Here is a 17,067-nt window from a genome sequence, read left to right on the forward strand (position 1 = left end):
TAGACTCCTTTATTTGATCTGCTTTGGTAAATGTGGGAACTGCTTAAAACCATTTAGTATTTTTTTGACTCATTCTAGCAGCTGTGATTACTTCACTTTTCCCCATGCATAGAGGAGATTGAATTAACTCTTTAAACAGAAGGAGGGAGGACAAAGGTAATTCTGTAAGAAAAATGTTGGAATGACAAACAATTTGGAGAAAAACTTACCTGATCGTGGTTTTGAATGCCAATAAAGCTAAGCTGCAAGAAGGGCTGAAACGTAGATGATAATCTGCGATCATTAGCTTTTTTTTGATAGGAGAAGGATTCAGCTGGTCACCTACAAGTGTACAGCTTTTTAACAGACTCTAGGAACTGACTGCATGTCCTGAGGGCTTGCTGTTCGAAGTTAATATAAACTTTTAAGCATAACTTAATGTGTTTATTTTCCTAGACGTTCCCCTCTTCATATTGTAAGTGTTAAACTTTCCAAGTTAGCCTTCTCCTGTGCAGTTACTATATGGAAGTGAATGGAAACTAAGAATATAATTTTGTGTTTCTATGGGGTGAATAGTGCATTGAATCCAAAGACAAAAGAGGCGAGCCAGCATAGCAGGCATGAGGTAATATATGTAGTTTGTGTGCCAAACATGAAATAAGAAACATCTGCAGTTTGTATTTTGAAGCTCTGTTTTATGCAAATGCTCTATCTGGAAGCAGAAAACTCACAGGAGTGCCATCAACAATTGGACTGAATTCCTGGTCTTGCTCCTGTCAGTGATGAAATGAAAGTAAACCTCTTTCCTTCCTGACAGGGGTAGGAATTTCATCATTGGGTTGATATTAAATAACTACGGCTAAATGCTGTCTGTATAGAAATTATAAAGCGAGTTACAAATTTGAGTTCTTGTTTTACATACTTTCTAGAATAGAAATCAGGGAGGCAGAGTCCATTATTACATACTGTGTCAGCCTAAGGATTTTGCTACCTTTTTAGCTAGCAGAATGCTGTGTTGAACACAGCTTTCTGGTAGTTGAACAGATTTGTCCTCCACAGTGAAGCCAGCAGAGATTTATGCCTATCTCGCTCCAGTTTAGAATCTGCCTTAATGTGCAATTTGGCAGTAGGGATAAGCCTAGTTACTAGCTAGTTGCTGCTAGGCATCAGAAGTGTGCCTGTACGTTCCCACTCCCTCCCTGGCACTGCTTCTAGTCTGACCCCTTGCTGAGCCAGCTTAGGAAATCAAATTAGCGGATAACCTTTTTTGTAAGCGGGGACAGTTTGTTCCTGAACCACTTTCTGTGGGGTCTGGAGTGGCAGGGCATATGCTGGGGAAGCAAAAGCGAATATGTGGCTGGGAAAGGTGAGCAGCCTCTGCGTAGCAGCTGACCACTAGATCCGATTAGCTCTGATGTCAAACAGCATTCTCAGCTCAAACCCATTTTAGCCAGCGGCATAAGGTAGCTAGCTGGACTCTTTGGTGCAAAGACAGAGCTGGGCACCTCTTGCTTTCTATGGACTCTGGTGGGGGGGCGTTGGTAGAGAGGGAGCTACCTGATTATGTCTTTAACTGCCATGGCAAGATCCTCTGAGGCTCATCTGTCAAACTGACGTATTTATTCTTCTTAGTTCCCGTTCTTTCTTCTAGATTGCATACTTCCCTGCATGAGAAACCGTGTAACTTGTTGTACAGTGCCATACACATTTGTAAAGTAATAAAAAATTGTAACTTGTGAAAGTTCATACTGAAATACTGTTTTGTGTAGAAGACAAAGGTTTTATAGATATAATTATCTATGTGAGAGATTGTACATTTAGCCACTTCTTGGGGGAGGAGGGGGGAAGGGTTTAACTTTTATTAAGGCGTTTCAGAGGCAAAAGCAGCCGGAGGTTTGGTGACACAATCTACTTAAAATTTAGGTCTCTTAAGAAATTGGAGCACAGGTTTATATTCCTTAAAATATGACCCTAGTCAGCCTCTTCTAATTAGTACTGCTAGTCAGGCGTGTGTTTACTTTGAGGATTGTATTTTGACGATTTTCTTCTTTGAGTTTCTCTCTTCTACTTTCATTTTTCTCCTCTACTATTTTATGATTTTTTTTTTCCTCTCTCTAGTAAGTGGATTCTTTTGCACATGAATAGTACAGAGGACAGGCATGGGCCTTTGTATGCCAGACAGTAAGTTATCAGGCTGTACAAGTAAAAATGCTGGTAAAAAGGTCTCTCTCAATATTCTTCTGCTTAAGCTCTTGCATTGCTGTTTTTCTTTCCCTGCTTCCCTCTATATCTGTACATTTTTATCTTTCTTCATACTTAGCATTGCTCTAATCAGTTTCCAACTGAAAAACTAGGAGAACTTAGTTAAATAGCTTGCAGGCTCTGTCAAGAGAGCACACTAATAAAGGATATGAGTCCTCAGGATGAATCATACTTTAGCTATCTGACATTCTAAAGTGCTTTTGAGAAACTGAAATGTAAAAAATCAGTAGTTAGGGCTGTCATTTCATCCCACTTTGCCCTGCTCCTTTTTGTGCTTAGATTAAGCTGTATCATCCGCCTACTCTCAGCTGCATTCATGTGAGAGGAGGGACTAGGACCTTCTGGTACCTCAGTTCACGGCCAGCTGGTAGAGCCGTGAGCTTCCACCACCTCCAGAGTGTTTGTGAAAAGGGTCCTGAAACTGTCATCTGGCCATCTTCCCTGCAAGCATTAGAAACGCTCTCTTACCAGTGTACTGCTCATCTTGGAAGAGAAGAGGTTGCACTGTAGACCTGGAACTTGTTTTGGACATTTGTATTAGTAAGAGTTGCAATTTGTTTTTGCAGAAGGATCATGGAGATGGATTGCACCTAGCAAATATTTGTCTAGGTGTCAGGGTTGGGATGCCATTTTTTTAACGTTATTTTCAAGAGTATTTATTTGTCCATATAAGTTTTCTTTTTGCCTGTGTCTGCAAGGAACACTTACGTGCCTGGTTCTTTTTATTGTGTCAGGATATCAGACTGAATGAATCCAGCTTATCTTTTCCTTCACCTTTGATTGAAGGAGGCTGCTGTTGCACCATTCTATCAGCTGACCGTCAGCTTTTTTTTTAAAACCTATATAAATATGTCAAAGTATGACATCTGCTCTTGTGTCTACTTTTTGGAAAGGTTTTTTTTGCATTTTAAGTTCCCCTGCCTCTACTTCCTTTTCTCACTATTTGTGCCATCTTTCCAGCAGTTGAAAAAAAAAAATAGAATACTTATTGACAAGGAATTGTTGGGCACGAAACACACACCAAAGTGAGGTTTTCTTTAATCTTTCAGCAGTAATGATCTTACAGCTATGATGAGTAAACATAAACGTTTTCCAACGGAAGTAAGTTTATTCCTGCAATACAGCAAACAGTTCACTGAGAGACTATTTGTGGGTTTGTTTGCAGACTTTTCCTTTTGAAGAGATGTGTGGTTACTTAGCCCTGTGGGACAGAGAGAGAGTGCAAAAGAGAGGCTGCAAAACCTTGAAGGATTTATTGAGAACTGGGGGGGAAGCGGAAGTTGCAACTGGGACAAGTTCAGCAGTGTTGGCGGACTGTATGAGTAGGTGTGGGGGAACTGGGTTGAAGGTGGGTTGACTTCTTTCAAAACACTATTATATGATCTTCTAACATAATTAGTAGGGATTTGGGTAAAGTTGTTGATGGTGAGGGTGAACTGAGTAACTTTGGCAGTGTGTTTGGGCTGAAATGCTGACTCTTTCCTTGAAAGAGCTTCAGGCAGGCTTCAGTGCCGTCGTGGTGTGAAATACTATTGTACAGCCTGGTCCACATTCATGATGACTAGAATGAGCTTTGCATAGTTGTCAGTTTTGATAGTACTGTAGTGAGATGTCCCCTTCAGAATCCTTTGGCTGTATAAATTTACACTGGCTGTCGTGGGTGATTCACTTCTGGTCACAATCTATGTCAAAGTCATGGTGTGGAATAAAAAAAATCAGTATCCTTAAGTTAGGATGTATCTGCTGTGAAACCCAATGAAGTCTTTTGCTGTTGCTTTCCATTCAGCATCTAGGTAAAATAACACTATCATAGCTGTCACTTAAAATAATACTTTTTGCATTCAAGCATGTTAGAGGTATTTTAGGAACCAAATATAAAGACGGTGGTGTTATTATTTTGTATATGTAGATCATGTGGGATCTGTGCATGCCACTGAAATTAGGAGTGGTAATGATCCAGAATTAACTAGGTGCCTTCCTGCCAGCAGTAGGGGACAGCATTCTGTAATAAACAGAAAAGGATACATGTTTTTGTGGAGTGAAATTTCAACAACTGTTCTCTTTTAATAAATTATCTACTTCCTGCTCTTTATATACTTAGTTGTTAACTGATCTGTTTTAAATGCCTAGGCTTGAAAAACAGCACTATGTTGGTATATTTAACTGTCCAGATTCAAGGACACAGTCAACTCTTTGTATAAACAAGGCTTCTTCTGAGATTTGTTTGGGATCTTCGATGTGTTTTATTTGCCATGTTTGTTGTTGGAAATTACAGCCAGGTGGGATGATGCTACTTTTCTTTCTTTTCTATTAAATCTTATCAAAGGCAGATTTTCCTGACCCAGTAAGGAACGATCATAGTCAGATGGTAACATACAATTTAGCAGCACAAATATCTATTAGAAATTTTCATTGCTTTTCTTGCCCCACTCTGTATTTTGGGCAGATGGACGCTAGCTGTTGATTGGCAGGTTTGAAATTAGAGCAGCAGGGTAAAGCAGGTGTGCTAGCTGAGCAGCGTGGGGACTCCTGTGTATCTTCTCCCCCTCTTATGCTTGGTTCTTTTAGTGTAGGCTGTTTGCTGCATGAAAGATTGTATATTTATGGAGAGCTGTTGAAAAGGAGATGGGGAGCATAGAACAGGGTGCATAGTGATTGGTGATTCTTCAGGACTTGGCTCGGAAGGTCAGTTTCAAATAATGAAACTAATAAATGAATTTTTAAATAATGATTTGGACTAATGAGGTCTATGAGGCCTTATTTTATGGGTTATGTTTCCTTATTGCAACTTGCGTAATTACCTTCCCTCAGCAATGGGGAGGGGGTCTGCTCTCTGGCAGTTTGAATGGAGTACACATGACTTGCTATTGAGACTTAATTATTGAGTCTGTTTCTCCTATCTTGTTGCTTTTATTTGGCCATTTATGGGAGTGGGTTCAACTAGCTTTGAAAAGCTCTTTTTCATGTAGACAGTTTATTTTTGTAATGGACTTCTATTGTGCAGAATCACCATTAGGTCAGTAAGGTACAACACTGACGCTGATGCGCTGTGAAACATTTAAGAAGTGTAGACTCCTGGAATATGTCATTAGCTATCTTTTTAAAACAATGCAGCATGTTTAATGTTAGGACTTCTGTGGGAGGCAAAAAAGCAACCATGTTCTCTTGGCATGTCTAAAATAGGTTAAAAAGCACATACTGTTTACCTATTCAAATTCTAAACCAATTCTCTTTCTTGGGACAGATCCCTTTTAAATGCAGAGGCTGCTCCTGAACAGTAGAAGCCTAGCGAGTGAGAAAATATTCTACCCCATCCCAGCCCCCGTCCATGCCTCTGTGTACAGGATGGCTGTAAGGGAAAGGCATGATCCTAGTGACAGCGCTGTGGGCGCACTCCTGCTGCACGCAGCCAGCTGTGCATTACGAGGAGTAGCAAGAGGGAGTGCCTGAGTGAAGAGACCCTTCTGGAGCCCAGAGCACTGTGCAGAGAGACTTCAGTATTTCCCTAGAGGACCAGATGGGATCTGTCAGGCCTGTGCTGAGCCAAAGCTAATAAACTCTTCCTGGCCTTACGCTGATGTGTATGTAGCTATGGATGTGTACCAGCACTTACCTCTTCAGGCCTACCAGCTCAAGAATCAGGCTTCATGAATTTACTCAGAAATGCTGAACTGCCCCTGGATGCAAAGGTGCTCCAGAAAGTTGCATTAAGGCTGTGTTGTGCCACCAAGTCCTCCTGGACCTGTGCTTCAGCACAACACTTGGGGCTTGGTGTGTCCCCAAGCTGTGTGCATGTAGGTGTAAAATTGAGAACATAGTAGGGCGTTTTGTGATGCTTTTTATTTCTTCAACTTAGAATACCTATAGACATCCCAATGCGGATGACTGTCTGCCCCCTCTAGTATGTTAACCCTTTTTGTTGAGTCTAGTTGCACTGTATTGTTGCATCTTTTGGGATATATTGCAACAATATGTTTGGAACATGAGAGTCTCTGATGAGATGTTAAGAGAGTCTTCTTTGCATGGAGGGTGTTTAAATGCTGGAACGGGCTCTCCAGAGAGGTCGTGGAATCTGTGTCCCGGGTGGTGTTCAAGACTCAGCTGGATGGGGCCCTGAGCAGTGTGATCTAATTAGCCTTGCTTTGAGCTGGGGGTTAGAGTAGATGACCTCCGAACGTCCTTTCCTATCTAAGTTACTCTATCATTCTGTGGTATTTTTAGCTTTTATTCCTCAAAGTTCCACCAAAGTGAAAAGTACCTCTCCCTTTTGGGGGGCTGCGTATGGATGGTTATAGGTTCACATACTGAACATTTGTCTAACCAAGAGATCTATGGAGTTTGACACTTAGTGTTGTGTTGATTTAATGTGCAGTAATGGTAGCATTATCTGCTGCATTTCTTTCAACACTTATTTAATACCATAAAAGCTGAAATGTCACCAAAGAGTTGTGTTGTGGAGAGCAGCATAATAAAGGGTAAATGAAACTAAATTTCTCTTCTATAAATGTATTTTAAATGTCTCCTAAATCAGAACTGTCTCTGACTTAATTAGCTTGGGGCTCCCGTGAGTCGGCTTTATTCTTGCTGGAATAGCTAGATGCAGCTTGAGAAGTATGAAGTGGAACTCGTGTGGAAAATAGACCTATTTAGAGGGAGGGGCAGAAAAATTATTGTTCCCAAAGCAGCCAGAGTGTTTAGTGAAGGATGTGCTGGGTGGTAGGAGAGGAAGGAACGTCCCAGTTTCCCGCTAGCTGTATGCGAAACTATCACATTTCAGTGCGTTAGATGATGAGACAGAGAGGATGGTATGAAGAACAACACCTGGAGTGGTATTCGCTTAGGATCTTGGCTGGGATCTCCTTACAGGGTGTGACTGGTGAGCCACGGGCAGTCGCGTTCATGTCTGGCTCCTCTGGTCTTCTGTTGTGTTGCCTCACCCTTGGACTTGAAAGCTACTCGATAGAATAATTAAGAGTTAAGAGACTTTTGGGGAGGAAAACCAAAAAGTTTAAGGAAGAGAAGGAAATACATTGCACAAGGTATGGCTAAAGTAGAATGAAGAGGAAGGGGAATTGAGTGATTCTGGAGACTGTGAGAAAAGATAGGAAAATGTGTTAACGGGAAGAAGAGGCAGTAACCTCAAAGGAGAATGAAGTTGAGACAAATGAGATGGACAGGCATATCCAAGATCTCTGAGAACCTACTTATAGAAAGTACACTGTCTTAGATGTCACGTTACAGTTAAATAGTGCATACAGTAAGGAAGCGTGTACTGTATTCCTCAATTTACAAGTGGCAAGCAGCTGTTGTCACTCTGACTAGTAGGTCTAGTGATTTGGCTGCTATATGGGGACTATGTATGTATTCATATGTATGGGGAAGTTATATATATATACACACACGTATGTATTCATTTTTACACCCTTTTCTGTACTATTTAATTTACTGGGAATCTAGTACAGCTGGAAATAGCAATGATCTGCAGATGTCATTGCAAGGGCAAAGTGCTGTTAGGACTTTGGATGGACGCTGCTGAAAATGTTTAAATGACCTAAAAATAACCACATGTAGCATAAGAGACATTGTATGTGAACTGATACTTCTTCATGAGTCATTTCCTGCTGAAAGTGTTATGCAAAGCTAACTGCTAGAGGGGGTGTGTGTATGTGATTATATATAAAATCAAGAACAGGCTGTGCTTTTTTCCAAGGTTCTTTATGTGGCTCTGCTGGTTTGGAGTGCAAACATGATGATCAGTATTCTGCCTATAAACAATGCTCAGATTTAGATATTGGCTATTGGAAATTGTGATGGTCCTCTGGGGTTGTACCCTGTGGTGTATTTTCCCTTGAGACTGGCTATAAAGTAGGCCACACATTCTCAAAAATTCCTTGAACAGAGGAACTATTTGCTGCTCTGAATTGTGCTTTAAAATTTAATATTTTAAAAATTACTTAAATAAAAAAAAAAACCCCAAAATGAAACAAACCACTAGATTGATTGATGTCTCACAAAGACAACTTGTGTGCAGCTACTGTGTGCCTGCTTGAGCTGGTAATCTGTCTTGTGATAACTGAAAACTACTGATAACAGTGAAACATAATGAGTTACTTTAGATATCAGAGTTAACGATTTCATTGCTGGCTTTATTTTATCACCTGGGTCATGTGGTTTATGCATAGTTGGAAATGGCTGTATTTAACTGGCTAATCATCTCTCTGATTGTAGTTAAATGCTTGCAATAGAAAATTCTGCTGTGAGTTGAGAATCAATTCTAGGACAGGAATTGTATGATAAATATCTTGTTAAAGTTAGTGCAAGAACAGTTTATGGATTATGTTTTTAAATAGTAAACATGTATTTACTGGTTTTTTTTGGGATGCACCTAGCAAAAGGATTTTATTTAAAAAAAAAAAAATACCCCAAAACATTGGCACAGAGCCTGGCTCAAACCTGAACTGTGAAACATGGGATTCAGTTTTCATGTTGACCAGTATTTTGTTGTTGACTTCTGTACTGTATCTGTAATGACAGACTTCTGGCTTCCTTCTTTATAGGCTCAGATTATTCCTCAGTGGGATGGTTACCTGGTACTGAATCCCTGTGGCAGTCCACAACCATTTCATCAAGCAGTCAAAGCAATCCTGTCAGAAGACACAGTATAGCTTCCGACAGCGGGGACACTGGGATTGGTACCTCCTGTTCTGATAGCGTGGAAGGTGAGTTGACACTGTTAAGTTTGGGTGTTTCTTAGAGAGAAATGATCCAAAATGTTTTAGAGGTATTTTTCCCAGAATAATGGTACTTTTCCAAAGCTGTTGAGTGCATGCAGTTCCTTGTTTTCCTGGCTGGACTGAGTAATTGTTTTGGTGAGGTTTAATTAATTTACTTCTGCATGGGTTATGTGCATTAACTTGCCTCTCTGCCACAAAGCTGGTACTTGCGTTAGATCTTTTGATAATTGCAGTTACAAGAAGTGCCAAATTGTACAGAGAAGTAATACCCCGTACTACAGCACTTGATAAATGAGTGGTAAAAGGAGAAAAACTTTTGAGGGAGTTGATGAAAAGACAATGCTTTCTGGTATTTATTGTGTGTGTCAGCAAAGAAAACTTACTCATGGGGGCTGGGAGGAAAATGGGGCGTGTTGTCTTCTCATTTCTTTCTTCTGGTGGGAAATGTGTTTTACATTTTGTTGCATGGCACTTGACGTGTAGTCAAAGATCTTTAAGGAAAATCAACAGTATCTAAAGGCTGTTAAAACTTAGTTTGGACTAAATCATGATTACTCGAACTTGATCTTATCAGTGAGGGGTTTGGCCTCTAAGGTAGCAGCATCAGTGTAACATTGGCACCCTCCCTATGGAATGTGTCACTTGAGTTAAGCCTGAATGAGTGAGAGAGACAAGGCAGTAATAAGGCTTGAGGTTTTCTTCTTGCACAGCCTTATTTCCCAGTAAGATTTTCAAGACTAAGGTAATGACAGTGGGACTGTGATATACTTTTCTCCAGTGCCTTTCTATGCCTGGTAAATTTTTCAAAAGGTGTAGCTGAAATGAGGAAGAACAGGAAGAATTAGTAGAAATGAAGTAAGGAATGCTGAATCGGTGTAAAGAGACAGAAGTCTTTATAGGGGGGCTGAGCATTCCTGAGGAGAGGTCTGAATGCCTCAGAGTTAAGTCTGTCAGGCCTCTTTGCACATGAGGAAATCCTTTCCACCCTCTTCCTGCTGCATCTGTCAGTTGGAAAGAAACTCCGTAGGAGAGTCCTCATAGCTTGCTTTCTGCTTACTTTCATTTCTAAACCTTTATTGGCTTTGGCAAAATAAAGATTTTACTCAAATGCTCAAATTCTTGGGTGTAAAACTGAAATAGTAAATGGCTATTAATGCAGAAGCCTTAATGCTTTTTAAGAGATGTAGGGAGAATAATTCTCTCTCATCGTATATGTATATAGATTACAATCAGGCTTGCCCAAGTGTTGCACAACAGAATTTTAAAATGCAGCTTTTGAATTAAAAACATGTCTGCCCCGCCCCCAGTTGAGGGCTTCCCCATTTGAGGGGTGGGAGGAAGGAGAGGAAATGAAACAGCACCTCCCCATCAGATGTCCTCCTGGCTCGAAGAGAACAGTCTTGGGGGCCAGGGGCGAGGGTGGGGGTGGTGGAATACAATCACAAGTTTGTTAGGCATTTGTTACCAGTTAACTACTAACTCTGTCTGTTTGCATGCTTTTAATAGAGCATTGTCACAAGCTGCTTTTGGGGTTTCTCAATGTAAAATAAAGAGAGAAAAATTGTGACAATGAAGTTTGTGCCTCTGGCAATGCTTGACAATGGTCACATCTACTGTATCCTCAGTGTTACCGATTTCCTGCCACCTTGTTTGAAAAAGTTTTCAGTAGCAGAAAAGAAAATGTCAAAGAAAAAAGGAGGGAAACCTAAATGGAAAATGAAAGTTAATGGAAGGAGCATATGACAGATTTGGAAATTGAATGTATATGTACGTTTTTAGTGGAAAGTGCTGTTGCCTAGTGGAAAGTGTTGATACCTAGTTGTCTGCATCTCTCAAGCTGCCCTCTCCCTGCATCCGCAAGAAGACAGTATCATTGTGATCTGTGGGACTGCCAGGCCAGACTGGCAATTGCAGACTTGATGCTGGCCATCTGCTCTCAATGTGGTGCTTGGGAAGAAGCCCTTGGGGATTTTTCAAAGGGGAATTTTTTTCACAAGTCAGCAGATCATTACAATTTTTAACAATGCTCAGAGAATGAAATGTGGCTTTGCTATTTCCTTTCTAGTATGCCTACTAAAAATCAAAAGCTTACTTTCAGAATTAACATCTGCTTTAATTCTGGAAGTTGCAGGTGAATTCACTTGTGCAGATGTGTAGTTAATAGTAAATACACTGGTGCAGGGAGTGGAGCTCAGATGCATTTAAAAACTGTTTTTACTGGTTTTCCTTGCATCTTAAATGTTCCTTTAAATTCATCTTCTTACTCATACTTCATTTCAGGAGCATTTCCTCTCTTTGAAAGTGCAGGTTTTAAAGAATAGTACTAAGTGGCTCTTGTGTTTGGGTCAAACCTATATGGTTTTGGGGGCGAGATGGGTTTTGACAAAGGCAAGAGGAAGAGAAAACTTTTATGTTAAAATGTATTCAGTTGGTTGTCTCTATATTATGTTGTGCAAAGGTAGGAAAATTAGGAAGTGAAATGACTAGTTGAGTTTCATTATTGAAGTTGAGCAATGCTGATGTGCACTGGGGGAAGCTGAGGAGAGTAATTTAGAAATTGTAAATGTGGGGATGTGAGTTTGGGTAGAATAGATCTTAATTTCTAATTCAGAGTGCTCTTAATTTAAGGAGTCATGTAGAAAGGCATTTTTATTCCTGTGTAAACTACAGTTAATGTGGCTGGGTTGGTTGGTTGGTTTGTTTCCTGTCAGTAAGTGGTTCTGGATTCAGATCAGCTTTTGAGCGAGATAAAAATAATTACTGCATTTGGTATGGAGCAGGGAGAAGAGATTTTCATATGGTCTTCTCCAGGTTCTTTTCTTTTTAAACTTACTTCTACGCGTAAGTCAACTCTATTATTACTGTTTTCAACTTACCCTGTAAAAGTCTGAATAGTTTACTCTTGGGCATTGATCGCAGTTGGTCTTCAGAAAAATCTCATATTCTCTGTTAAGAAATATGGTGGAAGTGAAATGTAGAGTCCTATGAAACTGTTGAAAAGTTCCTGCATTTGTGATAAAGTAGGAGGCTGTGTTTAGGATGAATCATGTGGAAGAAAAGGTTTTAGTTGGTGGCCAACAGCTGATGACTATCAGTGAAGACTGTCTGAACCTTCTTGTTCTTGTTTTCCTTCTCACTGGCAACTCTGAAATTGGCAGATGTAACATTTGTGGCTTATGCTTATAGGGACAAAAGACAGCTCCCAGCATCAAACAGCTAACAGCTGTGCCATGTGTAGGTCTTCATATATGGGTTGCCTCTTAAACTTCAGACTTTGACTGAAAGATTGTTGATACTATTTCAGAACTGAAGCTAAAAGAGGAAACAAGGTTAAGGGGAGGTGGGATGGCAGAAAAAAGCCTCTCTTGTGATGAAAAGCTGCAGGTATAAATTTCTGAAAACTTTCACTTACAGGATCTTGTGTCTTGTCTTTGTGCAACTCAGAAGTCTTTCAAATGGAAGCAGATTCCAGAAAGAGTTGTAAAATCAGTATTTAGAATTTTTCTGATGTAGGAAATGTGATGGTAAACTTCTGAATTATGACTTCTCTAATTCTCTGTCTATGTAAAATGTGTGGTCTAGATTAAAATGCTGCTTCTACAATTTCGAATGTCTGTTGGGAAAAAGGTGTGAGATACTGTATGGAAATGTGCAACGCATTCATGAAACACAATGTTTCCTATTCTCTATCAGCAATAATAGCATTTATACTTACCGCTTTAAACAACCATTGTTTATCTATGCCAGTCATCCATCAGTCTCTGTATAACCATACTTTCAGTGTCATTTACGTAAGTAACGTGAAGTATATATTTTACGCATTTTTGAGACTGTTTTTATTTGGGTTACTTAATTAGAGAATCCAGGTTTTACCAGAGATTAAATGGGCTGTAAACCTCAGCAGAGCTCTTTCCCCTGTGCACATTCTGAGTTTTGCCTTTTGCACAGGAGGGATAAGAACTAGACACTGATGTGACAAAATACATGGCCCGTGCAAGCCAAAACATTTTCCTCCATCAGATAAGCTTGCTGTGCAGTGAAAAGTTCCTTGTAAGTTCCTTCTCTTATTGTTAAATAGGATTCTTGATTTACTGTTTCTGGTTGCAAATTAATAGGCATGAAACTTCACAGAATGTTGCTTTTCCTGAAAGAGAGAGATTAGATGCAGAGGATCAGAGCTACTACTTTTTTATTGGGGAGTTGATGTCCTGCTAGTTTAAAAAACTTCTTTTTTTAAAAACTTTTTTTTTAAACTTTATTTTAAATTTATTTAAAAATATTTAAATCAAGAAACCTTGATTTAAGATGGATGGGTAATTGTGTCTCTTTTTGTATAAGCATCTGAATAGGTGTGGTCTGTTCACATTTTAAAATGCTGTTCCGTAGATTTTGTATAGATATGAGTTCTCTGGAAGGCTTAACTGATAGAATAGGAACTTGTTTTAATGTTATGAGATCCAGGGAAGTTTCTTGTCTCTCATTTTGAACAGAGTATGTTACCTTCCTAATTGATTAAGAAAAAAAAAAATCTAATTACTTCAGTTTAATTGTAGCGTTTCTTGGTACACCAGGGAACATGGTACAGCCAGCTCCAAAGTTATTTGATTTTGCTATTTCAAGCACTCTTTTTCCAGCAGGCCCTGAGCATGGTATTCTAACATACTTTCCCCCCCTCCCCCCCCGCCTCCTTTTCACTGAAGGAAAAGAAGAACAGTTAATAATATAGCTGTTGAATATAGTGAAAGGCAGAATTGTATTTCAGGAGACAAAATCTAATTATGAGTATCATGAGGGGGGGTTCTTTTGTTTAGTTAGCGTGCTGCTAACAATAATAGGATTGAGAATGCATACGGGTCAAATACTAGTTTGTGCTGTCAGTTCTGATGTCAGGAAGGTGCAGAAGCATAAGGATCCTAGATCTTGAGATCTGGCAATGTACTTTGTACTCATTGTCTACCGTGCTCCATAATTTTGGAAGATGATTGATTTTCAGATAAGTCACTGACTTGAGGTTAATCTTTATGCCTTTAGATCTTGGCAAGTAGTGGCATAAGTTTGGTGAAGTAGCTTGATTATTTGGAGGTTAGAAAATAATGATGTTTGAGGCATTCTTCCTTGGTTTCCTTCCTCCCTGCTTGCCAAGTCTCACGTTGTGAAGCAGTGTCCTGCCCTCTGTGAGTCAGCCTTATTGTGTTACGTGGATATTATCTATCCTGACAATCAGAAATGTGCACTTTGCTTAAGCCTGTACTAGACTCTGTTCCTTGTAAAAGAGGTACTGTCATCCCTTGCTAGAATGAAGTGTCTGTATTTCTGAGGGGAATATAAATATTAATGCTCAGTGTGGCTGTTTATTTTCTGAGGTTTTTTTTGGTAGTATTTGAACAAAATTTAAACATGGGTTATTTCAGAATTCTAGTAGCCTATTTACAGGATTTAATGGATAGGAAAAAATGATGCTAATAAGTTTTCACTAAAATAAGACATTGGGAAGTTTCTTCAAGTGACAGTAGCATGCACCCTGTGTGAACCTGTGTGCTCTGAATTTGAAATTGGCCTGAACTAAAGGCACTCAGTAGTTCCACATGTGAATGTTCTGCAGAGAGAAGTAGATGGTGCTTTACATACTTTTCCTTCTTTTGTGATAGTTTCTCCATAGAAACAAGCTCATGGCATGCAGAGGCTCAGTTTGCCTCCCATAAAAAATACTAGCAGGATTTTTCTTCAGCTAGTGGGAGTGTTCTGCCCAATGAACTCGGTGAATTTTGCCTTCAGCTAACATCAGTACTTGGTTTTTAGAAAGATGACTTCTGTTTGTTCTAATCAGAAATAACTCAGTGAAAATAAACTGTGCTTACTTAGGATTTGGCAGTGTTCTCTTTGATACTGTGCAAAAAAGTTATTTCTATCATGTATTTTGGAAGCTATGTCACTGAGTTATATCAGAATGAATGTTTGAGATGGTGTGGGAGGTTGTCCCCTGCTGGCAGATGAGCCCCCACGCAGTCTCTCACTCACTCTCCCCCAGTGGGATGGGGGAAAGGATCAGAAGAGCAAAAGCGAGGAAAAAACCCCCAAACTTGTGGGTTGAGATAAAGACAGTTTAAGTGGAAGAAAAAACAAACAAACAAAAAATCAAGTGATGCAAAAGCACCACCAGCAGACTGATGCCCAGCCAGTCTCTGAGCAACAAATACTTTGGAAAAAACCTGCCCCCAGTTTTATTGCTGAGCATGACATTATATAGTATGGAATCTCTTTGGTATTTCAGGTCAGCTGTCCCAGCTGTGTCCTCTCCCAACCTCTTGTGCACCCCTTCACTGGGGTGGCAGAGGCCTCGATGCTGTGTAAGTACTCTTCAGCAATAGCTAAGATACTGCTATGTTACCAACGCTGTTTTGGTCACCAGTGTAAAAATACAGCACCGTAGGGGCTGCTATGAGGAAAATTAACTCTGTTCCAGCCAAATCCAGTACAATCTCTGCCCCTTACTTCATATCATTTGCATCATGCTCAGGTGAAATCTCAGGGAGTTGTTTTTAATATCATATGTACTGTAATCTGTATTTTTGGAGTGTGGTGGATATCTGGCATTCTGTGGGGCAAACCAGGAGCATCATACAATGATCTATACTTAGGTTAGTATCAGGAGACCTGGGCATGCCAAGCATTATACATCTTTGCTGAGAGATTTCATGGAGGACTTTGCACTTTTCCTTGCTACTGTTATGTCAAAGTGAACTCTTTGGCCTATATTCAGCAGCTCTGTAACTCGGGATCTCATGAAGCAAACAGGAGTGAGATCAGTTTCAGAACAGCAAAATAGAGGAACGTTTTGAGCCTTAAACTACCTTTTTATGAACACTGGAAACATTCTGTAGCTACTCAATATTTAATGTACATATTCAAATAGCATTTGCAGCCTTATGTGAAAAAATCACAGGACTCCTTTTAATCCTTTCCACTACAGACAAAGTGGTGCACTTAGTGGTAGACTGTAGTCATTTGGGATGTAGGCAGTGAGTTGCTTATAGCCTGCTGCTGAGCAAGAAAAGACCTGTTGCTGTTCTGGAGTTCTAGCTCGGGACTTGACGGAGAAAACTGGTTGTATCCCCCATAGAAAGGTTTCTAAATCCCTGTTTTTTAACAGTTTTACAACACTACAAATTTCTGGGGGGCCTATGCTTTGCTCTTAGTCTTTATTTAACAGACCTGTTTCAACCTTAATGTATGCACAGATAAAACCTTTTTTTTGTGTGTGTGTGTGTAAAGTCCAGTTAGTGTGTTTAATGTCATCCTTTATTTTAGCTGTGATTTCAGTGTACTGATAAGGAATTTTTGTAAAAAACCTTTGAGGTAGAACATAAAAGCTCTGTGTTAAAGAGAACCTTTTTCAGGGCCTCACGTGTGTTTCTGTGAGCTTGTGTGATAAGTTAGAGGGACTTTTTACATCAGTTTTGGCAGTATAAGAGCATCAGTGAGAAAGAACAATGTGCAGAAACCACTCTTACATGAAGCATAGTTACGCCATCTCACTTCCCTCATCACTGACTTTCTTCAGGTTAGGGGAATTAAGTGTCTGTATGAGAAAGTGAGAAATATGCAGCAAATGACAAGTCTGACTAGCTAGCCCAGGTTTTGAGTGGCATGAAACAGTTTGAATTGTGGGGACTGGTAAGGGAGAAAAAAAGCCTGCAAGAATGCCTGCCTGTCTGCTCGTGGGGGATTGGTTTGCAGTAACCTCACCTGAGCAATGGTTGGTAGCAGCTGGCCTGTTAATTTTCAGGCAGAATAGGTGCAAGTTTGTTGCTTTTTGATAGGTTAAATTCCTTGGAGAACCATGACTGTTTTGTCTTAAAGCAAGCATTACTGTCACTGTGCTTTTTTTCTTTTCACCATCTTAAATGTCTCTTACCCAATCAAATTTAGAAGGAAACTTGGTGTGGGTTTCTCCCAATGCAAACGTGGTAAAAGTATCTTTGGGGTTTTTTCTTTTCTTCCCTTTAATGGGCTGGCAGATAAGATTTTGCTGTGACAATATTGCATTTGTGTCGGCTGTAGTTGTGGAAGTCTGCATTGTAGAAGTGTAGTC

The 17,067-nt window shown here is 39.9% G+C and overlaps 1 protein-coding gene across 1 annotated transcript in view; it reads left to right on the forward strand.

Annotated features, from left to right (window-relative positions):
- The window catches only part of CEP85L (centrosomal protein 85L), a 118,358-nt gene that overhangs the window by 6,150 nt on the left and 95,141 nt on the right, over positions 1 to 17,067 (forward strand). The window contains 1 exon segment of the mRNA XM_075707716.1: positions 8,799 to 8,960. Coding sequence (XP_075563831.1) covers positions 8,799 to 8,960 — 162 coding nt within the window.

This window comes from Pelecanus crispus, chromosome 3 (assembly GCF_030463565.1).
Source record: "Pelecanus crispus isolate bPelCri1 chromosome 3, bPelCri1.pri, whole genome shotgun sequence".
Lineage (NCBI taxonomy): Eukaryota > Metazoa > Chordata > Aves > Pelecaniformes > Pelecanidae > Pelecanus > Pelecanus crispus.